This window comes from Orbicella franksi, chromosome 12 (genome assembly GCF_964199315.1).
Source record: "Orbicella franksi chromosome 12, jaOrbFran1.1, whole genome shotgun sequence".
NCBI classification, from domain to species: Eukaryota; Metazoa; Cnidaria; class Anthozoa; order Scleractinia; family Merulinidae; genus Orbicella; species Orbicella franksi.
Genome location: NC_138156.1, coordinates 15,423,152 through 15,447,645, shown reverse-complemented (window position 1 = coordinate 15,447,645; position 24,494 = coordinate 15,423,152). Strand labels below are relative to the sequence as shown.

The window sequence follows — 24,494 nt, the reverse complement described above, 5'->3', positions numbered from 1 at the left end:
CTAGTATAACTAAATTAATACAACTGTAAACGGCCGGGAAATCGGGCCAAAAAGAAATCGACTTTTTCGCCAGTTCAATTTACTTGTATAAGTGAATTAATATAACTGTAAACGGCCGGGAAATCGGGCCAAAAAGAAATCGACTTTTTCGCCAGTTCAATTTACTTGTATAAGTAAATTAATATAACTGTAAACGGCCGGGAAATCGGGCCAAAAAGAAATCGACTTTTTCGCCAGTTCAATTTACTAGTATAAGTAAATTAATATAACTGTAAACGGCCGGGAAATCGGGCCAAAAAGAAATCGACTTTTTCGCCAGTTCAATTTACTAGTATAACTAAATTAATACAACTGTAAACGGCCGGGAAATCGGGCCAAAAAGAAATCGACTTTTTCGCCAGTTCAATTTACTTGTATAAGTGAATTAATATAACTGTAAACGGCCGGGAAACCGGGCCAAAAAGAAATCGACTTTTTCGCCAGTTCAATTTACTAGTATAAGTAAATTAATATAACTGTAAACGGCCGGGAAACCGGGCCAAAAAGAAATCGCCTTTTTCGCCAGTTCAATTTACTTGTATAAGTGAATTAATATAACTGTAAACGGCCGGGAAATCGGGCCAAAAAGAAATCTACTTTTTCGCCATTTATATTTACTAGTATAACAAACTCAAAACAACTGTAAAGGCCGGGAAATCGGGCCAAAAAGAAATGTGCTTTTTCGCCATTTATATTTACTGTCGTATAACAAACTCAAAACAACTGTCTTCTCTTCGAAAGGTCAAATTGGGTCAACTTGCGTGGGGCCGCTCGCCTCAGAAATAACTTTTGCCAAGAAAAAAGTTATATCACGTTCAAAAACAGCTCTTGAACTCGCTAGAATTGAATTTTGAAAGAATTCTACCTAATACTGAGTATGTTTTGAGATGTTTGAAAACGGTATGGAATTTTTGATTTTCAAAGTCTAGAAACTTCGGTTCTCTTCGCTTGCTCTCCAGGAATTCGGAATTATAATTGTAAGTCTAAAATGTCATCAAAGCAGCTTAGCAATACATCCTAAATAACATTGTAAACTGCAGAAAACCATAATTTGCTATGCGCCTTCACGCGAGGTCGATTATCTGATCGTGAAATTTGACGTCATTTCTATGATTTTTCGGCTTCACGGGTTTTCGACGGTTTTTCGTCTTTTTCTCAAAAATGTAAAAACTCTAGAACCTGAGTCTTATATCACAATTCTTAGCATACCATAGGTTATCTGTGGACGAAATATCAAGGGGTCCATTTTTCCGACCTTGTGCCGCACCTCACGCGGTGGTTAGGGAGAGTGACTCTTAAGTTGCCTCCAGCTCCTCTAGGGCAAATTGACAAGTTCTACGACACGGGCTCCACTTGTAAGCGGTTCCCGTTTGAACATAGCGCCACTGAGGGGTTTGAAGTGCGCAAAAAGAAACCTAGAATTTTTTGTAGATGGTACTCTTTGTTTACAGTATTTCCAATTTGAAACTGGAGTTTTCTTGAAATTTCCTTTTTTGATTTTACTTTCCATTTTTTCCTGCCTTACTGTTGGGAATTCGCACGCAAGCGCTTTGTTTTGGTAGCAGCACTGGCGAGACAAAGCTAGACTTCGATATTCTTGGCAGTGAAAAGATGAAATACGGGTATTTATCAATGAATACAGTGTGTTGATTTATTTTGCTAAAAGATAACTGGGTTGGCTGATGCGTGTGTTGTTTCTCACTCAGTGATCAATGAACTTGACGGTTTGAAGAAAGATTTCCAGCCGTACAAATACAACAATCTACAGCATGCCCAGTACGTTCTGGAGAATGCCAGGTCAGTTGTATATGAGAAGTAAAATGTCATGGTTACTCTGTAAAATAGGCAAGTGTCTATGAGAGATTTTGCAATTTTAAATTCAAAGTAATCTGGAATTGCGTTTGTCAATGATAGGTTGAAAAAACTTGCATCACCTACTTAATGAGATGATGCAAAACCAAAAACAATTGCTGCTTTGGTTTTTGGGCTTTAGAGACCTTTTGACTCTCAGTTGAAAACCGCTCCATATATTTGCCAGAATGAAGTTATTGTTTTTTGTTTTGTTTTTTTTTTTCGGCTGTTGACAACATCACTCTGTGACCGATTGATTGTCAAACAGCCAACTTGAATTTTTGTTTTGATGTAACAAAAGTAGGATGGTCAAACAAAACAGAAAGGGCACGAAGAACACACAAATTATTTCAGTTAATATAGTAAAACACAACCTGGAAGTCAGCATCCTTGATTTAAAGCACTGAAGAAATGTGTAAAACAAACTGGATTGCCTCATTTATGAGATTTTTTTTCAAGAGAACTAAACCAGATCTAAACACTCAGTCTGACTCTGTCCGTGCACAACTTTTCACGTAGAACAATGTACTCCCAATTTTCATACCTATACTTCACCTCATTTTTTCTCGTAGTTCCATAATCATATTTCACAACACTCACATTTTGAACTTGACAATGCTGTCAGGAGGATGGGGAAATGTTCGTTTCTGATTTCTCTAGTTCTTATTTTAAAATGTTCCTCAAAACTTCTCTAATCGGAATCTACATTAAGAAAAAGAAAGACTGGTAAGACATTATGAAGTAGCGGGCAACAGAAATTTTTCTTTTTTGGATAGTCATTTCACTGGTTATGTTCTACAGGTCTGCAATTGACTTTCTTGAGAACGAGTTCAGTCAGAGAAACCCTCAGGTAAAAACAGTCACCAGCAAGGGCACTGAACTAGATACCATAGCATTCAGAAGTGAAGATCCTTCAGGAAGGAAGGTAAAGTGGCTTCACAGTCCTAACTGACTAAGTCTGCCAATTTTGGTAGGAATTCAGCTTGTTCCTAGCTCGGATATCGTGGGAAAAAAAAAACGACGGAATGGCAGGAGATCAAAGAGGAGGTTCCTGTCGTGGTTGGAATGGAAGGGTATGAAATCCAATGTGGTACGCAAGCTTTCGCAATAATTTCACAAAATTATGAATTATGGAAACCAAGATTCTCACTGAGAATTGACAAATGGCTAAAGCTGACGACAAATGAACCAAATGATTTTGAAAGTTGATATTGCTATCCCATGCCCAGAGATAGTTGTGGCCAGGTTAACCAGCACTTAATCTACGGTACTTGCCATGGTTACGCTAGACTGGCCAACACTTAATTTGTCTATGTTGGCTGTATTTTAGGGTAAGAGCTGCAATGATGACATCATCCTTTCATGTTGTTTGCACTATTGTGAAGAAAACTTTGTAAACCGATTGGCCACAGGTACAGTTTTGTTCAGAGTGTTTGTCTTTATACGAATACTACAATAACGTGAAGAGTTTGTCTTCTGATATCCTGTTTTTATCTTTACCAATCGCTGTGAAACACAATGTTCATATGTGTATTATCATATATACCATGTATGTCATATATCATCTTAATGTTGGCGTTAATTAGAAATTGCTGTTGATCAGCTCATATAGGCTTGGAAGAGCGTTGAACTATCTTGTATTAAACAGTGCCCCAAATCCTCCAATGTAAAACTGCATAGAAATCGCTCATGAGTTAGTGAAAAGCAGCCTTGAGACCAATTCTAGTTCCTATAATTATCTTTTTATATATTCTTATTGTATGGCAAGGTAGTCTCGAGGTAAATCCTAGCATTCTTTTGGTTCTTTTGTGGTCGGGATTTGCCATACACGGAAACGGTCATAAGCCATGCATTTTTTTTGTTTTCGAGCGACATATAAGAAACTACTTACTAACCTAGCTTGCTCGAGCTGTACTGGGGAATATTGGCCCTCGGTCGTTTTTGCACGGACCTCGCTGCACTTGTTCCGTACTGTCACGACCCCGGGCCAGTAATTCCCAGTGCGACCCTCGTACTCGGTTAGTAAGACTAGAGGTTATTATTTTTCCCAGAAAACAAGCCAATAACTATCCAGAGGAAAGTTGTTTTGATGACAAATGACAGGAACCTCAGAGTGAAAGCGTACACCAGAAATGTTCCTGTGCTAACAGTACCACAGTTTAGGAAAATGGCCAGGCTGTGAGAAGAGCTGCAGCTATGAAGTGACCTGGGTCCCGTAACCAACATACGGCATCATCAGGTCGGAAAATAAATATGGCACAATAACGGCTGCTATCAGGGAAAAGAAGCTGATTCCTGACTACTGATTGGAAAGCCAAATTTCGGTGCCTATCAAGACAACATCTGTGAAGGACGAATTGTACAGGAGAGGACTTATCGACACCTGCATATATGCATGGTTTAAAAAATGCTGCTACAGGACAAACGCCGCTTTATGAAACAAGATTATTTTACATATAACATCATTTGGTCATTTTAAGCCTTGTAAATGATAGAGAAAGGTGAAATACATTGCTGTCCAGTAGATATTTATGCAGTGTGTGTGTGAATTGTTACGTATATTGAAGTGTGCTAGCTGGTTATTCGTCTTTAGTAGAATTCTACTAGTATACTAATGCAAATGCTGCAGTCTGGTTGGTTGAGCAACTCGTACACTATCATCCATTAGTAGAATTCTACCAGTACACCAATGCAAATGCTGTAATCTGATTGGCTGAGCCATCGCACACTATCAGCCATTAGTGTGCAGTGCCGGGCTTAGCGTGGTCGACAAAATTGCAACGTTTCCTCGTTTCTCCGACGTTTTGAAAGAATATTTAGAAACAAATGGATAACAAAGCCAAGATTGCCACTATAATATCGCTTGTTCGAGGACGATTTTAGAATATGATGCTTATGATGTTTTACTTAAATGTTTACTCGTTTTCACTGATACCTAACTTTACGAGTAACCTGACCTCTGCCACGATGCACCCGAAGTTCAGCCTTCGGGAGACACCTGGAAACCATGAGCGAGGACACAGAGGTTAATCCTAACAAGCCTGGACCGATTTTATTATTTACTGCGTAGCTTTTTCAGCTGATTTACAGGCATCACCGTTGTGATGTGTTTATTTTGTTGAAAATTGTTAATGCTGCCCGAGACAATAGAAAGTTAACCATGGTAAAAGTGTGATTTACCCTGTGATCAGGCAGGTTGGTAACAAAGGTTGACATGACAGATATTTCCACTTGTGGTCACATAGTATCTCGCATCCCGTGGTGTCCAGATTGCATCAATCTCAGTCAGTCATGTTTTAACGACCACGTTTTCAACGTTTGTTTTCGATCTACATACTAGTCATGGCAAAAAAAAGTAAGCCAAATCCGGAGTAGCCACTCGGACAATATATTCTAACGCAACTCTAGATATTCTGAAGTTCTTTTTCACCATTTTTCAACGAAATTTCCGTGTAAACGGGTTTCAAACCAGAATTGGTTTCGCAGCCATGACCACGCACGTCTAGCGCGTAATTTTCGGCGGAACCAAGTGACAGCCAGAAATACGTCTGCGTTTGCAGGCTAATTTGATCGTGATTTATGACAGGTTTAACTCGGTTATTTGATCCAGTATAAACACCGTACAATTTTACCAAGGTTTAGTCAATTAATATTTGCTTCGGTAAATGCTCAAGGACCTCAAGTATAAACACAGGGTTAACAGAATCAAATATCAGAATCTCTTCAAGACCAAAACCTTAAAACTAATTAAATGAAATTAGAATGAAGATTTCGAGTTTTAAAAATCAAGGGCTTGTACGCCCTAGGCCAATATTTGTTCATTTTGGAAAAAATTTTCTCATCAGTTCTGCGATATAAGTGCTCGCAGTTCTTTTGTCCTACTAAGTTTAGTCAAACCTTATCAAACTTAAAAAGCGGCGTTGTCCCGCTTTGGAGTAGGACAAATTTTTTACAGGTATGAAAACTGACAGATTTTTCAATTCATAGAACACGATCAGAGGGAAAACTGTCAGCCTTTTATTAAAGTTGATTTCGCTTTGATCTCTCTTTGATCTTTGATCTCACCATGTGATTCACACTTTGTGGTAAACAAACATTGTACTGCTTTTGATTCCGATCATCACTATAATCTGTTTTACAGACAGTCTACACTGCCCGTATATATCAAGAACTTCGTGACACATCCAGTCCCACCACAGGTTACCACTACGACCATCTTTGGTCAAGATTTTTGATAGAGTCAAAGAAATTTTGTCAGCATAGTGCAGGCTCTTAGTAACAGCTGATTTCATATGACTGGCATATGGCATACTAATGTACAAAATGTTATGTGTTGTAGGTGTGACAAGCTCCTCCTCCTGATGTTGTCGGATTACTTGACAAGCCACAAGATGCTTTTTAACCCTTTTTAACTCATTCATGCGCGCATGCGCAGTGAATGAGTTTTAGCAATAGGGGACTTCATCCGGGAATTTGCGTGGACTTTTAACCGGCGTAGACGGAAGTTGATTTTTGCTGATGTTAACCGGAAATAACGGTGCGAGAAGAAAGAAAGCGAAGCGCACTGAGTGAGGCTCGAACTTGCCTCATTCCTAGGCCTCAATATTTCGCCGCGGTCAATCGTTTCGTGTCCCGTGGTCCGGGCCGTTCGTCTGGGATACGTCAACGAAATCAACTGACCGCGAAGGCCTAGGAGAAAGCCGTACGGGAACTAGGCAAGGCTCGAAATAAAAAAAAAGGCGAACTTGGCCATCAACATTCCCGCGTTGACTTATGCCAAGAAACGTTCTATATAGCTGGGGTGTTAGCGCTGGCCATCTGAAAATCCCATGTCATCGCCGGTTGTTTTCACGGATGTTCTCCATCGATGCCAGATGGGATATATATATTTGCCGAAGGCGAGGTGAACATTGGTGAAAATTCACCAATGTTCACTGAGCCTGAGGCGAATAATTGTTTTAGTATAATTTTCAGAGGTGAATATCAAGGACTACAAAACAACAGACTAAAACATAAAACACAGACGCAATACACGTATGCAGCCGTGTTTACATGTACATCGATTGTGAGTCAATTTACTCATCGAGTTCGGCAGTAAAACGAAAGAGCGAACCACTACCTTTGTTTTATCGTTGTTGACTTCGTTCACAGTTGTCATCATGGTCTAAAGATGAGTAGCTTTAATTTGGAGGAAAATAAATTTCGGTCAATCGTCTGAGCTGCTGACGATCAACGTAACCACTGCGTTTACGATTCTTAAATGCCTTGAATACGAGTTCTTGAAGAGATTTTTGGTCCAAGGACGACAGCAGTCATTTTGAAAATTCTTCATCCTTTCAAATATCCTGGACTTGAAGTGATGTTTTTCAAATGAATGAAAATTTCATTCAGCAACTGTCCACCATGTTTACAAAGAGATGGCAAAGGCAGCGAGCTTTTTTCTTATGGTTTTCCAAGGAAATTGTGCGCGGGGCCCTACGGGTCATATGATAAAGCGTCATATGCCGAGCTTTTCGACCAATCAAAATGTCCAATTCTTATATTCACCTCTGGAAATTATACTAAACTGTATTAGTTGTTGATAAACAGAGTGAATTTGGTTGGAAGTATTGAAAAATTCTAGAATTTGTGAAGCACAAATTATTTTCGAGATATTCCTCTATTACGGCTCAATGAGTGTAAGCTCCTCAGCTCAAGGCAGCCATTGTGGATTTTGACTTCCTGCTTTTGCGATTTCTGGTGAGTAAATAGTGCTTTCTTTAATTGTTTGAATTTTCTTAAGCAAAACATACAGCCCACACGTGAAATCGAAGCGACCCAGAACTAAACTAAAGCCTGTATCAGACTTAGAGTCTAGAATAATAAGACCAAAATGGCCAAAATCGATACCCTATTTATGACCAAGACGGCTGAAAAACCCTACCGTTTGGGGCCGCACATACCTATACAGCCATACAAGGGAGTACCCCCCCCCCCCCTCTGCCATAAATCATAAGGTAAGTTATCATTCCATCGTTAGGAGAAACTGAAAACAGAATACCGCCCATGCCCAGGGAAAGGGTTAGAGTCATTATTTTCCTGTTTTTCTGGTGTTCATCAAGTTAAGGTTTGTTATAACTCATTGAGATATTTATGCCAAAAACGTTGAATGATGAAAACGCCCGTTCTGTTTGCCGATCTTTAAACAAACGTCCTCGGCGTTAACCCAGTTTTTTTAACAGAAGTTTGCTTGAAGGTAAATTTTTTCATACCGGCGGGGAATACTTCAGCGGCAATGGTCTAAAAAGAAGACAACAAACAATACTGCTCCAAAATACAGTGAATGAAAAACAAAGGTGAAAAAAATGCGATTCGTTTACCGCCGCCCAGAAAGCGGCAAAATCACATTATTAATCATCCTGCTTTTCAACGCGGTTTCTTTGCATGCGCTCTATTTAAATTTACCGCGGTTTCTAGCCGAGCAGTAACAATTCAACTAGTTTTAACGAACGTTCCAAGTATGGTGCTAATCACAGACGTTCCTCTACTCCTCCTTTTATGTTGCTTCCTCGGCTTGTTTCGTCACTTCAATACACGTGAAAGCCTCCTATTGATTCAGATCCTTCGCTTAACCTACCTGTTAACCTCCAAGTACATGTACTTTGCCCTGTACTTTTCTTGTCATCTACCTCATGGGCAAGAAAAAGTTAAACCAAAAATTTTTTGAGTTTCCCCTCCAATACTCAATAGGCAATTTTGAAGTTACCTTTTGCCTCTGCATCAAAACATGTCTTTGTGTGGAACCGTTCATATGAAAATGTGTTCCCCCTACAAATTTATTTTCATGAAAATCAACACCATTTTCGACAATTGTGAAACGATGAAGTGGGAGTGATGTTCTTTTTTACTATTTCCTGCAAAATTGTCCTGCACGAAAGATATACAGTGAAACCCCGCCATACTACCACCTCTTTAATCTGACTACTTCGCTATTAAGACCTCTTTTTACTGGCCAAAACGAATGTCTAGTCATTTCCTTACTTTACCACCTTGTTAATACGACTACCCCGTTATTGCAATCAACGGCCATGACCCCATATTCGCAATTTTGCCTTGTTAAGGTGGTATGGTACTCTAAATTGGACCAAAAAGTTTGTTTAACTATCGTGAAGAAAAATCAATTGTGTGCTATTGCACTCAAGAAGAGAAATTGAATTTTGAAAGTTTTACTCAAAATGGTCGCTATGGAAACCAGCCACAGCCTTTTGAGGTAGTGTTTTACAGTATTGACGCCAACACTTCCTGCTCTTTTACAAAACAAGATTTGACTGTCAAACAAGCATATCGTGTAAGTTTCTGTTTTGTTCTGTGCAATGAACCTAAGTTTTGACAGTTAACTCTTATTTTCAGTGCTTTTTACGGGCCTTATTTGGAAATAACCTTACTTTATACCACACCCAGTGGACCGATCATCTCATGTCACGTGACAGACGTTAAACTGTTACGGTTTTTTTGGTTTATATCATCACGACACTTGGTCTTTGATTAGCCCAAGTTTCAGGAATTCGACTTAAAAACGTTGCAAAGTAGAAATGTTGGCGCGAAGTCAGTCGGTACAAAAGTAAACATTTGAGAAAAATGCACTTTAAGTTTCTTACACGAAGTATTAATAGCATTTAACAAGTCACAAATAGCGGGGGGTTGCAGATTGGATCTCGGGGGAGGGAGTGCAATGGTTCTATTTTGTAAAAAGTTACCGCAGATGTGGGAAATATCCCTTTTCAGAAGGGAAATGAATGAGCCCGTGATGGCAATTCGAAGCAAAGCTTTTCAAAACTAATTATCGAGTTTAGCCTGCGAATAGGCTCCTGGTGAGCCCTGTTCCCGCCCCGATCGCTTCTCGCTCCGAATTCTTCTGTTTCGCGCTCGCCGAAGTTTTTTTTCCGTCCTCGCCGGAAGCCTGTTTGCAGGCTAAATCGAGTTGTGTATGTCTTTAAAGTTTTTTTCCAAATAGCCTCGTTCATATACATTAAAACTAATCTATATTTTTGGTCACGTTCTTATAGTAAACAGTCGTTGCTATGACCGTTGCTACGTGAAAAAACTTATACCACCGTGTACTTTCCTTAAATTTCACACTCATCTAGAAGAACATTCGGCAAGATCGTTTCAAAATGTTTTTGACAAGTCCTCAAGGGTCTTAAGTCTTGTATTTCCAAGATATTGAATTTTTCATGAACATCGCCATATTTTAGGGTACCATACCCCCTTAAGGTCATTCGCCAGTATTGCATTGCGCATCCCTACTGCGCATAATTTCAAGCGTGATTAGCGCGCGCACATTAAAAAATGGCGGCTTTTTCTTTACAGCTGGACCTCGCCATAGAGGAAAATCGTCATTTTCTCGCAAACGAGTATGGTGACCTATCATTTTTTTTCTGTTGTTTTGAGTTGAGTAATAAATTTCTCTGTGTAAAATAAATATGGACCAATTCTCAGGGTAGAACAAATAGCAATCGTCGGAAACGTGAATTTAGCAAGCAATCGTGACTACTATCATGGTGCTATTATAAGGATTTATATGGGTGTTAACAAGGTCCTGTTGCTCCTAAATGAACATGGGGACCTCTCATTTTTATTCCAAAATTTAAGTTCCTGTAATATAAACAATCAATAGGCAAAGTTTTACAAAAATCTCAGTGCAGGTTCTATTTCAGTGGAATGACTTTAATACGACTAGGAGAATTCTTTCTGAAACTGGGTGGCAAGCGTCGAGGGTAGACAGCTAACAGAAGAGTTTTAGTGCGTTATAGCATTCAAATAATGATCCTAAAGTTAGACGGTTCAGAATGATAACGAGACGCTTTCCAAGGGTCAGGTATTCAGGGTTCAGCACCTGACCATGGAAAATTATTCTTCCTGTTATTGCATAAACCTCATTTTCCAATACTACGTAGTAACCGCACTTGGTCGCATACCGCGCGCGCATTAGCCCCTGGGACACTCCCCTATATGGCCCACACGGGGTAGGGTCAGGGTATGGTTCTTAGCTCTTCTGCCGGAACAAGGTATAATTCTTTGTGCGAGTCTGTAGGAAACAGGGCCCGAACCTCTCCTAAACGGGGCATGATTATAAGAACTTCGACGCTCAATATGGTTTCATATACAGTTTTAACAGTACTACGGATTTATGACGAAGATCTAGATCAGCGGGAAAACTTCATAAAATGTATTAGAGATACTGTAAGCCAAGCATTGCAAGCATCACAAAGCTTTGCTGTGCCAACCTCATAAAGACGCTTGTGAACGCGGTCACTGTTGTAACAGAGGTGAAAAGGGAGGCGAAAAGAGAGAAAAGGGGCAAAAAGGCAGCTATTGTGGTATCCGTTTTGTTGTTTTGCAAAAGAGATTGCTGTTAGATGTAGTAAAGGCTGCATAAACTACCGTACACGCAGCAGAGGCCCTGTACGCATGCGCACAGCCTCTAACACGTGCATATCCCCAAGCAGCCATAGGTGTCAGCTGTTTTATCCTCTTTGGTTCTCGTCAGCAAATGTTTTGGTGCTTCGATTTACTTTGACATCATAGCAAAGCTAGATATTGTCTTTTTAATAATTTATAGCTTGTGCAATGAGTACCGCTGGGTTTGCATTTGCCTTAGGGCATGAAAAGCATGGGGCATTGTGGGCAAGCAAGTTGCAATTTAGTTTCCAATGTAGTTAAGAAAACAGCAAAGTCAAGTCAAACGCAGTTAAGTACAAGTTCCCAGTTATCGGACTGGGAACTTGTACGGCGGCATGACAATAAAGCTGATAAAACACACAAGCATTTAAGAGCTTCTGCCTGAGAGACCGGGGCAGACTTGGAAATGAAGGTCGGTCGATTTCGCTTAAAATTGGTACACAAAGTCGTTATGTGGACTTATGTAATATGCCAAAGTTTCAGGTTCAACGACCATTTTTTAGCCGCGTTCTGGATATCAGCCCCTCAGGGGTCCCCAGAGGCTGATTTTTAGTGTAATTTTGGCCACTTTTCATTCTCTCTTTTAGCGACGTACAATTAATTTCAGACAAAACCAAAACCATATTTGTAACGCCCTATCCTTAGGCTTCTATGGGTAAAAAACATTAGCTCACGGGAAGTTTTTGTTAGCCTGTGGCTGTGATCACAACTTAGTCCTATTTGAAGCATATGGGGAGCAACCAGAAATGGCCTGTTTTTCAGACCGCATATTTTCCGTGCCCGTGTTTTATATCGTGAAGTCTTAGTATCCCTGCAAAGTTCAGCCCTTAGTTTAGTAATACCAAGAAAAAAATACTAAGGTTGAGGCTTTTTTACTACGAAAAAACGTACGAGAAGATGACTAACCAGGCCACTTCTGGTTTAAGTCTCAACAAAGCGTGTCTGTAAAAATCAGCCATTTGATTTCGATAAATACCTTTTTTTCTTCTAAGTCGGGAATTAGAGACTCTGAAGTTAATTCTAACCTAAAAGACTTACCGTTAACAGAAATTTTCATGTGATTTTTTTAGGACCGATCAGATTTTGGTCCGGCAACGGTTATAAATTTTTTGGAAGAAATCTTGAAAATTACTGATAATGGAGCCGCTGGACTTCTTTTCTGAAGAAAAACAACTTATCAGTCACTCTAAATGCAATCACAACCGTGACGTCTCTCATGACACCACTTGAAAATTGCTTTGAACCTCGAATAAATTTCGCATATATTTATAGCTAATTGTAAAATTAAATGCAGTCTCACTATTCCAGTCTTTACGCAAGGTGTCTGGATAAATTCACTTACTATGAATGCTTACCTGGCTACAGGTTTAGAGGCACGCCCCTTTCATATAATCCATCAAAAGTGAAGCAACATTAAAAACCTTAGCTCCAGCGATAAATTGATCGTGAGTGCATCGTTGCGAGTAATGAAAATTCAGGTTGATTCATACCGTACGTGACGAGGTCACGACACACCAACTTATTTGAAGTTTGCTGGCTATGATTGTCTTGGAATTCAGTTTTTTCTCGCCTAGATTTGTCTCCTTGATACTGCAGAGAATGATCAGGTATAGAACTTGCATGAGAACCTAAAGAACGAATGGATATGCCACAGAATATTTATTCATACCCACTCCCCCGGTGCAAACGGCCGAGGTATTATAAATTGGGGAAGTCCAAGACGGTTCGTTCTCCCCGCCAAGTCGCTGAATGTCTTACTAAATTACCAGAAAATTACTCATTGGCACACTTTCCCTTTCTCTATCGGGATTTTCCTTTTGTTGCTTTCTCAGTCCGCACAGATCCAGACTAAATCGGTGTACTGCATATATCCAAAGATAGGACAGGGGAGGAGTAGATTTGCCTTCAAAGACTACTGCTTATAGCACCCTAGCTGTAGAATTGCTGGCCCTTAACTCCGATTTCCATAAAAAAGAAGTGATAATCCCCAGGACGACCAGTACGCTTAGTGTAGGTGGTATGGTAAGTCGTCACAAAGTCCTCATGCCTGCTGGAGCTTAAATTGGTTATTGCTCTTCTTCCCTGGACAAGATGATAATTACCGGCTCCCATTTATACATCTGGGTTGAGAGAGACACTGTGAAAGAAAATTGCCTTTCCCAAGACAACATGACAACGCCCTAGTAACCAGGAGCGCTCGATCCGGAGTCCAGCCCGCAACCATTAGGCCGCGACCCTGCTATGCGCTAGGCAGTTGTCAGTTTTGTATAGAATCCGAACGCGTTACTACGTTACATGTTTACTTCAGTCTGTCGTAAATTGATAAAATGCAACCGTGAAATGAATATATGGCCAGCACATGGACATCTTGCCGACTGGATTGTTTATTCACAAGAAAAGAAACTGTCTGCGATCAATTAATTAAATTTATTAAATCTATTCATTCTTTAAGTGAATTTGTTTCATTTGAGTGTGCTTGAAAGGCAGAGGAGCGAAAAAGTCTGGCTATTACAATTTAGTCTCCTGGAAAACTGAAAACATGATTATACCGTGTCCCGTTTGGAAAGAGAATGGCATATGCGGGGCACCAGATAACAAGCCGCCAGAGGCTTCTGTGACTCTCCCGTTAGCGACGTTAGATCGAGATGTTACCCACCTGCTGGCCAAATTAAAGTGGGCACTGGTGGTAATAAACTGGCCACTTCCCATAGAGTTGACAATTTCCCTGAATGGAAGTTAAAGTATGAATTAAAGAAGATTGCCCACGTCAACGCCGAAAATTCACTCGTTTGCGTGACCAAAGTGGGCCATGTCAACACCCTTTCCATCAAAGAGAAAAAAGAAATTGAAGAAATCAAAGAAGGTTACCGCTGACGTTTCAGATAGCATATTTCAGGCGTTCGGCATTGTAATACCTATTGCATCCATGAGTATCCAAGGTTAGAGTGACTACATGCATTTTCATCAGACATAAATTTATTTTGCACTTTCAAAGATTTTTTTACACGCTTTAATGTCTTTAATTCGTTCCACTGGTTCAAGGATCGTTGTTCCACCATCATCTGCATAGACATTTAAACAAAATATCTCTAACTTAAATTGTCTACCCTGTACCTGCCCACAATTCAATTTCTAACATTTTCGACACCATATTCGATGTTGTTTCTCTTGAAAAGTCGAAAGGGCTTCGAGATGAATTAAGTAGTTTCACATGCCCAATATTAAATCACAGTGGAGACGCTTCGCCTGTCATGCTCAAAAAATGTAATCTCTGGCGAAAATAGGAAGTAATTTGGCCCTCTATTGTATTACGAGGCTTACTTAATTGCAATCTCTATCGTAACGATAGTATTCTTATTTAGAGTCGATACCAAAGAGGAGCTTGGACGGAAGCTTGAAGGAAAGCACCTCTGAGTGCGTCACAATTAAGTCGGAAATTTCGGTACCACTAGTCACACAAGGTATTTGTGATCTTCTGGCAGGGGGAAGGAGAAAAAAACTCACGGCTTAAAATTATAATCATGGTGAATAGTCAGCTATGAAGGCACGTGACGTTAGAATGTCATAAATTTCAAAACATCCGTCATATCGAACCCACCAGTCTGGATTTCATGACTATTTCATAAAATCAAAATATCGTTTTTGCCAGGTATAACAAAATTAAAAGAGAAGAGAAAGGGTACTAAAGGAATTAAAAGGTGCAAAAAACTATGTTTGTCCCAAGAAACCTTGAAAACGTCAATAAAAAACAGAGAGTTAGATGAGAAAAGTCAAACTTAGGGTAATTATGCCTGACAAAGCAAGGTTGCCATGGAAACAAGGCAGAGTCCCATAAATAAGGCTTTTTTTCTCAGCTTTTCCCACCTGACTTATACACTCAGTAAACAACTTGTTTCGTTGTATTTTGATTACTTTTCTTGTTATCAACGTATAAAGTTTCCCCTCACCTTCCAGTCCCCTTGGTACAGGGTACAAATGCTACATAAAATTTAGTTTCAAATCCGTCAGTAGGAAAATTTCTAGTTTATGGTTTGAAAATATATATTTCCTTTAAATAATTTACTTTGGGATCATTGATTGTTTCTTAATTGTGCAGCTGGTGTCTAAAAATTTCTCCTAAAAAGTAATTAAGAGTTTGACAGGAAGTGCGTAGTAGGTAACTTCTCTAAAAGTTTCGTAGTAAAAAAGCCTCAACCTTAGTATTTTTTTCTTGGCATTACTAAACTAAGGGCTGAACTTTGCAGGGATACTAAGACTTCACGATATAAAACATGGGCACGGAAAATATGCGGTCTGAAAAACAGGCCATTTCCGGTTGCTCCCCATATGCTTCAAATAGGACTAAGTTGTGATCACAGCCACAGGCTAACAAAAACTTCCCGTGAGCTAATGTTTTTTACCCATAGAAGCCTAAGGATAGGGCGTTACAAATATGGTTTTGGTTTTGTCTGAAATTAATTGTACGTTGCTAAAAGAGAGAATGAAAAGTGGCCAAAATTACACTAAAAATCAGCCTCTGGGGACCCCTGAGGGGCTGATATCCAGAACGCGGCTAAAAAATGGTCGTTGAACCTGAAACTTTGGTATATTACATAAGTCCACATAACGACTTTGTGTACCAATTTTAAGCGAAATCGACCGACCTTCATTTCCAAGTCTGCCCCGGTCTCTCAGGCAGAAGCTCTTAACAGTTCACACAAAACAATAATTTATTTGTTCAAGACAATACGAAAATATTTCCTTAATTGTAATTTTTTCTTTGAATGTACATTTTTTCACCATTCAATGTAACTTTTTTTTGTTGTTGTTGTTTTAATGTTGTCAAATTTTTTCGGGTGCGCTTTTGTAATTCTAATCAACAATGATTTAGATAAACATATACAGGCAAAAACTAACGATAGACAAATCCGACGTTTCGGCGACATCTTGGCGCCATTGTCAAGGGAAACTAATTAAATATGCGATTTCAAGAGTAACTAAGAGTTCAGAGTTTCTAATTTGCATAAGGTAGACAAAGACTTTAGCGCGAACTGAGTCTGATTGTACATTTAAACACGGTCGTAATTGTTTAATGAGTAACATCTCATTAATGAGACAATCAAACTTGTTGTGGCATTTTTTCAACACGCTAAAACAATTGCGAAGGTCATCCGGAATCCTGCCTGCGTGTCTATTATCATAGTGATTGCGTACTGACGAGGTCTTGCTTCTATGTCCATCAACGCTTACGAACAGATGGCCACGGGTGTAACCGACATAACCAGCATCGCACTGGTCACACTTGAAGTTATACACAACGCATTGTTGATCAATGAGCTGAGGCTTAGGTTCGCTTGTCGGGAACTCCTGGGCAATCTTGCGGCTCGTAAACACCGGTTTAACACTGGTCTGCAGCTTCACACTGAGATCTTTCAACTGTGTCTTCACGATATTAGCAGACTCCTGGTCTTTAAAGGGTATGACAACCCGAATAGTGTTTTCTGTCGTAGATCTGGACCGTAATGAGGGCTGGTCAGCGACCTTTAAATTTAGGAAGGTTTTGACAGTGGAGTCAACAAGGTGCTTGGGATATTTCAGTTTAGAGAAAACAGACTTCAGTCGTTCGCACTCCTCAGTGAAGTAGGACCATGACGAAGACAGGCGATGTGCGCGATCGAGCATAGTTGTCAATAGTCCGCGCTTGTACCTATTATCGACATGACTGTGGTAATGGAGAAGTAGACCACTGTTTGTTGGCTTCACAAACACTTTAGTTTCAATACGAGGCGCTCTGTTTAGGAGTTGAGTACCGAGAAAGGGAAGCATTCCATCATTTTCGACCTCCATAGTGAAGTTGATGGCGGGGTGAGCGTGGTTGAGGGTGTTAAGAAAGTCCCTAGCTGTAGACAAATCGGGCATCACAGTGAATGTGTCGTCAACATATCGACGATAGTAAGGTGGCAACTTGCCCTCAACATCTAATTTCTCTTCAATAGACGACATGAATACGTTGGCTAGCAAGGGCCCAAGGGGGGACCCCATCGCTACTCCGTCGATCTGTTCATACAGGGATCCATTAAATTGGAAAAGCTGCCCCTTGGTGGCCACACCCAAAAGATCAATAAGGTCTTGCTTTGAAATGTTCAAATCATACTCGGAATTAAACCAGTTGTTTCTAAAGGCTCTGTCTACGAGAATCGTAATGGTTTCATCGTAATGGTCTGCCTCGAAATTTGCTGGTGTCAATGACACCAGCAAATTTCGTCCCATTCCTTCTGAACGACCAAAAACCCGAGGCAGACCACCCAAGCACTATCATCCGCTTTTAGCAAAGGAGGCTCTTGTACAATCTATCATCACAAGGATCCTCCCTCACGCTGTGGCCCAGTCTCTTCGTCCGACCGGTTCTAGACTGGCACACCTGTACGGGTTGCCGAAAACACACAAGGAGAAATTAGCCATGCGACCAATCCTATCAGCGACTAATACGTATAATTATGCTCTGGCGAAATGGTTGGACAACAAGCTCAAACCGTTGTCGTTAAATCAGTACACAGTCACGGACATTTTCGATTTTGTGAACGAACTACCGCGAGACCTCAACATAACACCTGGTGACTTGCTGGTGTCCTATGATGTGTCCTCCTTGTTCACGAATGTACCTTTGGATGAAACCATTACGATTCTCGTAGACAGAGCCTTTAGAAACAACTGGTTTAATTCCGAGTATGATTTGAACATTTCAAAGCAAGACCTTATTGATCTTTTGGGTGTGGCCACCAAGGGGCAGCTTTTCCAATTTAATGGATCCCTGTATGAACAGATCGACGGAGTAGCGATGGGGTCCCCCCTTGGGCCCTTGCTAGCCAACGTATTCATGTCGTCTATTGAAGAGAAATTAGATGTTGAGGGCAAGTTGCCACCTTACTATCGTCGATATGTTGACGACACATTCACTGTGATGCCCGATTTGTCTACAGCTAGGGACTTTCTTAACACCCTCAACCACGCTCACCCCGCCATCAACTTCACTATGGAGGTCGAAAATGATGGAATGCTTCCCTTTCTCGGTACTCAACTCCTAAACAGAGCGCCTCGTATTGAAACTAAAGTGTTTGTGAAGCCAACAAACAGTGGTCTGCTTCTCCATTACCACAGTCATGTCGATAATAGGTACAAGCGCGGACTATTGACAACTATGCTCGATCGCGCACATCGCCTGTCTTCGTCATGGTCCTACTTCACTGAGGAGTGCGAACGACTGAAGTCTGTTTTCTCTAAACTGAAATATCCCAAGCACCTTGTTGACTCCACTGTCAAAACCTTCCTAAATTTAAAGGTCGCTGACCAGCCCTCATTACGGTCCAGATCTACGACAGAAAACACTACTCGGGTTGTCATACCCTTTAAAGACCAGGAGTCTGCTAATATCGTGAAGACACAGTTGAAAGATCTCAGTGTGAAGCTGCAGACCAGTGTTAAACCGGTGTTTACGAGCCGCAAGATTGCCCAGGAGTTCCCGACAAGCGAACCTAAGCCTCAGCTCATTGATCAACAATGCGTTGTGTATAACTTCAAGTGTGACCAGTGCGATGCTGGTTATGTCGGTTACACCCGTGGCCATCTGTTCGTAAGCGTTGATGGACATAGAAGCAAGACCTCGTCAGTACGCAATCACTATGATAATAGACACGCAGGCAGGATTCCGGATGACCTTCGCAATTGTTTTAGCGTGTTGAAAAAATGCCACAACAAGTTTGATTGTCTCATTAATGAGATGTTACTCATTAAACAATTACGACCGTGTTTAAATGTACAATCAGACTCAGTTCGCGCTAAAGTCTTTGTCTACCTTATGCAAATTAGAAACTCTGAACTCTTAGTTACTCTTGAAATCGCATATTTAATTAGTTTCCCTTGACAATGGCGCCAAGATGTCGCCGAAACGTCGGATTTGTCTATCGTTAGTTTTTGCCTGTATATGCTTTTGTAATTCATATCTTGTATTTTTTCATTCAGTTAGCTGTTTTAATTTTTATCTTTTCTATTCTATTTTTTTTTTATGATTTTCATTCATTTTCTTCTTTTCTTGCTTTGTTTTATTTTTTTTATTTTTAGTTTTCTTTTTCAAGTTTTCTCTATTTTCATCCCTTTAATGTTTTTGTTTTTCGCATTTTCTCTTATACCTTGCGTTGATCTTTTTCCATTTTTTTAAATTTTTTTGTGATTATCTTCTGGTTTTTGCAACTTTTAAAGTTTTTTTCGTCAGTTTTTTCCTTTTCAATAACAATGAAAAGCACCAAAGAAATTTTAAACTGAGCGTATTTTGTGAATTTTGTTGTTACAAGATGGGATCAAGGCTAAGATTTACAACGCAGTAAATAATCTAGGCGAAGAAAACACTCCACTGAAAAAAAAAATACCTCAAATATGTTAGTGTCTCAAGGTTGAATTGATATGTGACAGGAGTAGATCAGCTGAGAGTAGCAGAAAGGGATACATGGTATCGTGGTTCACTTTCAGTTCAGAATTAAAGCAGAAAGCCACGATTGAATCCTCCAAATTGTTCTTGTCCGTTGACTTGTTTTTCGGGTTGTCGTCCTTCTTTCCGGCGTCCACAGCTCCATTTCTGACATCACCCCCATTGTTGCTTTCCGTCACTTCTACGCATGGCGGAGGGACTGCACATGCCTGAGGGTCATCCTGTGAGCAGTAGGGAAATTTCCTTCAGAAAATGAAGGAATCGTTCTGTTTGAGCTGATCGAAATACGGCAAGACGGATTATTTGGGGCAATTATTCGGCTTTCGGAATGAGCGCAATGACAACTTTCACACTTGATTTGAACTGCAGAGGATTTACGATTTCGCAGACCTTAAGCATTTTGGTATCAACGTTTCTGTAAGTTTCTGTGGAGGTCGTCGCGGCACTTAATGTAATTCTGAACCAAAATCCGCCCAAAACGCCTATTTGAATGAAAAGGAACAGTTTTGCCGTCACGTGCACTTTTGCGGCCGCGTACTCTTAGCTAAGAATGTCTTAATTGGCAGCCTTATCTTGACTTTCCTTTTCGCACTGTAATGAGGTGATGCAAAAAAAAAGCTTGCTGTTGTTGCTATTGGTGGAGGTGTCCTTCAATTTTGTACACCTGGAGAGTAGTATTATATGCTCAAATTGAGACTCCCACTTACCCCCTCATGACAGTCTTCGTCCTCTTTTTTGTTGTATCAGGTCCTGGCTCCGTACAACAGATAACCAGCACTAAAAGCTAACCCAACACCAACACAGGCAAACAGGAACTTCTTCATCGCTATAAAAGCTCTTAAATTTATTCAATACCCGCAACGTAACAAACCGCGCACAAGAACTCTCGCGAACGTGTTCATTAAGGTTGATGACGAAACACATACACGCGTAATCATAATTGACTGAGTTAATTAATCGAGCTGATTGGGGAACACGCACCAAATGAGGTACTTAAAACTTCGATCGTTCCAAAAACTGATAGCCCTGTCTACTGCATACGTAGTGCGGCTACTCTTAAATCTTTTGACCAGAACTCGCCATGATAAAAAGTCAACTGACGATTGAATGCATTTGCTCAATAAGAGGAAATAAGTTATGCCCAGTGCTTTGAATCTACGCCTTTATTCAAACAAGATGACGTCATTAAATAGGACATTGATTCGGCTGCGGGACAAGCTTGCATATTTCAGCCAGTTTCAAAATATTTACATCTGACTTGAGATAGCTTCCACATTAAACTGAACTTTCCGGGAGCCCCAAATGACATGACAAAGCTATTGCAGAAATCCCACTACGAGCCGAGAAAAGGCCGACACGCGGTCGACATAGCGGCATACCGACACCCTAATCGGTGGAGACGAGGTTAATAGGCGGTCGAGCATCGATGAACGGAAGCAGCCGTCAGCAGCTTGCATAAACTGAAAACCTTAAAAATGAAAGAGGAGTAAACTGAAATAAAGCATGAATAGGAATACTTAGGCTCCTCTTTTTTTGTCAAATATTAGTTGCTTTCTTATAAATAGTTTTACCTGCAGAGAACTCGGAAGTACGGTGAATAGGAGGATGTCCTTGAACATCTTAAGGTACCGAGCATTACAAGGTCACACATGTTCCATGTAAAGGCCAAGTAAAACGGGCAACATTTTGGCTTCGACCTGTCGCGTAACGATGTTGCATTGCAAGTTTGGATTGTTTGTTGCACGTATTACCACCTCAACGTGCAACAGATTTTCATGTTGCAGAAATGGTAATGTATTTATATACCGCACATATCACATAGTTTCATGGCGGTTTATAATTCTACTTTTGGGTGAGATCGGACGTCAGCATGTAAAAGGCGCCTCTGGGTGCCGCTATCAGTCCCTATTCGATCTCGTCCACCCACCCACCCACCCAACCCTTGCTTGAAATGACGGATGAAACCAGAGGTAGAGATAGACTACTACACCGGGCCGGGAACTACGTCCCCTACTCTTTTCGAACAGTGTGTGGGTTGTTTAACGTCCAAGAGACTGGGAACAAGTGTTGTGAGACGGGACCTACGGCTTATCCTCCTTATCCATGAAGACTAGAAAGTTTAACCGTTTGCAGATGTCACTACAAAGGCAGCACTTTCTCCTCAATTATTTTACGACCCTGAGTGTTGGTCTGGCCGGGATTTGAACCCGCACTCTCCCCCACGGTAGTCCGGTGCTGTACCAACTGAGCTAACCGGTAGGCGGTTAGCTCAGAAAGTAGAAGTCGTTTCTACTTTTTTGCTACATAAAAATTTGTTGCGCGTGCGGATGGTAATACATCTCCGGCTTGCAACTCACACTGTTGCATGAAAAGCTGGAGCCAAATTGATGCCTGTTTTACAACAGCGTTAGCATCACCCTTTAGTATTTTATCACGATCTTATCACCCCTTGTAACATATTGGCACGTGATAATTAGCACTTGTGGTATATATATTTTGTGTACGCATATTTAAGTAGGCTAGCACATTAAGCAAATCTAGAAAGCACACACATCCACGCGGTGTGTATCAACAAGCAGAATAAACGTCTTGGATAACATACTACATAGTGGCAGCGTTTTAAAGAATAATTTTTAAAGTTAAATCGAGAGAGGCCAGTAGAAGCGAATTATGGCACCAGCAACGTCGTTTGCGTCCCCACAGATGAACTGGGACGCTCCTGATCCGATAACTGCATTCGCAAGATTCAAACAAAAATGTCAGCTTGTGTTTTCAAGCGTTCTCAAAGACGCCAGTGGCGAAGAAAAAGTGAGCTATATTTTACTCTGGTCGGGTGAAAAAGGCCTGGATTTATACAACAGTTGGACATTCACAAAGGAGGAAGGCAGGAAAAAGCCTGCCATTATTTTCGAACGGTTCGAGAATCAATTGGAGCCGAAGCCGAGTCATCGAATTCACAGATACACACTACAAGGAATGCGAATGCAAGAACAAGGCGAGCCAGCGGATGATTTTATCTCAAGATTAAAAAATCTAGCAGCAAAATGTCAATTTCGCGACAACGCCGAAGCCCAAGACAGAGTTTTGGATCAGCTCATTTGGGGGTCAAGAAATCCCGATGTCCAGAAGTCTCTCATAAGCCGAGACACATCATTGACCCTTGCAGCCGCTATTGAGACTGTATGAAGCAACGAGGCGACAAGTAAACATTTGAAGACACTGGCAGGAAGTAGCGAAAGCCATCAAGAGGATAGAAGTATAGATGCCATTCTCCAGTACAAGGTAGACACAGGTGCACAGAGCAATGTTTTGCCTATCAGGCTACTTCGCATAATCGCCCGAGAGAAGTTTGACGACGAAGGAAACCCCAAACCAGAAGCACTGGAAAAGAATGAAGCCGTCCTTTCAGCATATGGTAGCTCTGTAATCAAGCAGCTTGGCACTATAAACGTCCCTTGCAAGTACAAAGAGAAGATCAACTCCATTTTCTACGTCACAGACACTTCGGGGCCAGCTATTCTCGGTCTAAAAGCGTGCACTGCACTAAAACTAGTCTCCCTACACTGTACACTAAGAACAAATCAATTAGACCAGGCTGATCCAACTAGCAGCTCCAATGCCCCAGCTCAAAATTCGGGTACTTGCAAGAAAAGCTAGAGTCACTTTGGAAGTCATGTACCACTGGAAGAGCGGCTATCAATCCCAAGAAAACAAGAGCTGATGGAAATCTATCCAGAATGTTTCAATGGCACAGGTGGATGTTTTGACAACTATACGTATCACATCACACTGGATCCTAAAGTATCACCGGTGGTCCATGCACCCCGCAAAGTGCCCATAGAATTGAAAGACAAATTACAAGCCGAATTACGTGAGATGGAAAGCCAAGATATCATTGTAAAAGTAACGCAACCTACAGATTGGGTTAACTCCCTGGTTATTAGAGAAAAAGAAAATGGGCGACTTCGTTTATGTCTGGATCCTAAAGACCTGAATAAGGCGATCAAAAGAGAACATCATTCCATATCCACTCTAGAGGAAATCACAGCCAAATTAGCAGGAGCGAAGCTTTTTAGCAAGCTCGACGCTCGCAATGGCTATTGGAATGTCAAAGTAGGTGAGGAATCCTCGTACCTGACAATCTTTAATACACCATTTTGGACGATACTGTTTCCTCAGGATGCCGTTTGGCGAACGAATGAGTCAAGATATCTTCCAATTTAAGATTGACGAGACGTATCGTGATTGCCAGGGAGCCATTGGCATTGCAGATGAAGTCACAGTCTATGGAAAGAACGACAAAGAGCATGACTTCTACCTACACGAAACCATGGAACGTACCAGAAAGGCTGGCAACAAGCTCAATGACGAGAAGTGCGTTATCAAAACAAAGGAGTGATATTTCTTTGGTATGCTTTACACACCAGACGATGTCAAGCCCAGCCCAGATAAAGTCAGAGCCATAGAAAAGTTAGAACCACCCAAAGACAAGAAAGAACTTCACACCTTTTTGGGGATGGCAATATACATGAGCTCATTCATCACCAATCTAGCTGACCACACTGCCCCCTTAAGAAATCTCTTAAAAGAGAACGTTGACTTTGCATGGAATCCATCACATTCGAAAGCCTTTGAGAAGGTGAAGTCATTGATAAGTACCACAACGACCCTGGCGTACTCTGACAGAAATGAACCAGTTGTC

At 40.8% G+C, this 24,494-nt stretch overlaps 3 protein-coding genes across 3 annotated transcripts in view; 2 read left to right on the top strand and 1 right to left on the bottom strand.

Moving 5' to 3' along the window:
• LOC145462368 (telomerase-binding protein EST1A-like) overlaps positions 1-4,418 on the top strand; it is a 50,121-nt gene extending 45,703 nt beyond the window's left edge. Inside the window, exons 15-18 of the mRNA XM_081445874.1 lie at positions 1,746-1,836; positions 2,692-2,815; positions 3,221-3,302; positions 3,942-4,418. Coding sequence (XP_081302000.1) covers positions 1,746-1,836; positions 2,692-2,815; positions 3,221-3,302; positions 3,942-4,072 — 428 coding nt within the window. The 3' untranslated portion in view covers positions 4,073-4,418. The remainder of the gene's footprint in view (positions 1-1,745; positions 1,837-2,691; positions 2,816-3,220; positions 3,303-3,941) is intronic.
• A 10,230-nt stretch (positions 4,419-14,648) lies between these two features.
• LOC145462410 (uncharacterized) lies at positions 14,649-17,580 on the bottom strand. Its single transcript, XM_081445935.1, has one exon. The coding sequence runs from the start codon at positions 17,578-17,580 to the stop codon at positions 16,270-16,272; it is 1,311 nt and encodes a 436-aa protein (XP_081302061.1). The 3' UTR covers positions 14,649-16,269.
• Positions 17,581-21,712, top strand: LOC145462405 (uncharacterized). Its single transcript, XM_081445928.1, has one exon. The coding sequence runs from the start codon at positions 17,771-17,773 to the stop codon at positions 19,229-19,231; it is 1,461 nt and encodes a 486-aa protein (XP_081302054.1). The 5' UTR covers positions 17,581-17,770; the 3' UTR covers positions 19,232-21,712.
• The last annotated feature ends 2,782 nt before the right edge of the window (positions 21,713-24,494 follow it).

Excerpts from the sequence above, each read along its gene's own strand:
- LOC145462405 (XM_081445928.1), top strand. The coding sequence starts at position 17,771 with ATGCGACCAATCCTATCAGCGACTAATACGTATAATTATGCTCTGGCG.
- LOC145462410 (XM_081445935.1), bottom strand. The coding sequence starts at position 17,580 with ATGGGACGAAATTTGCTGGTGTCATTGACACCAGCAAATTTCGAGGCA.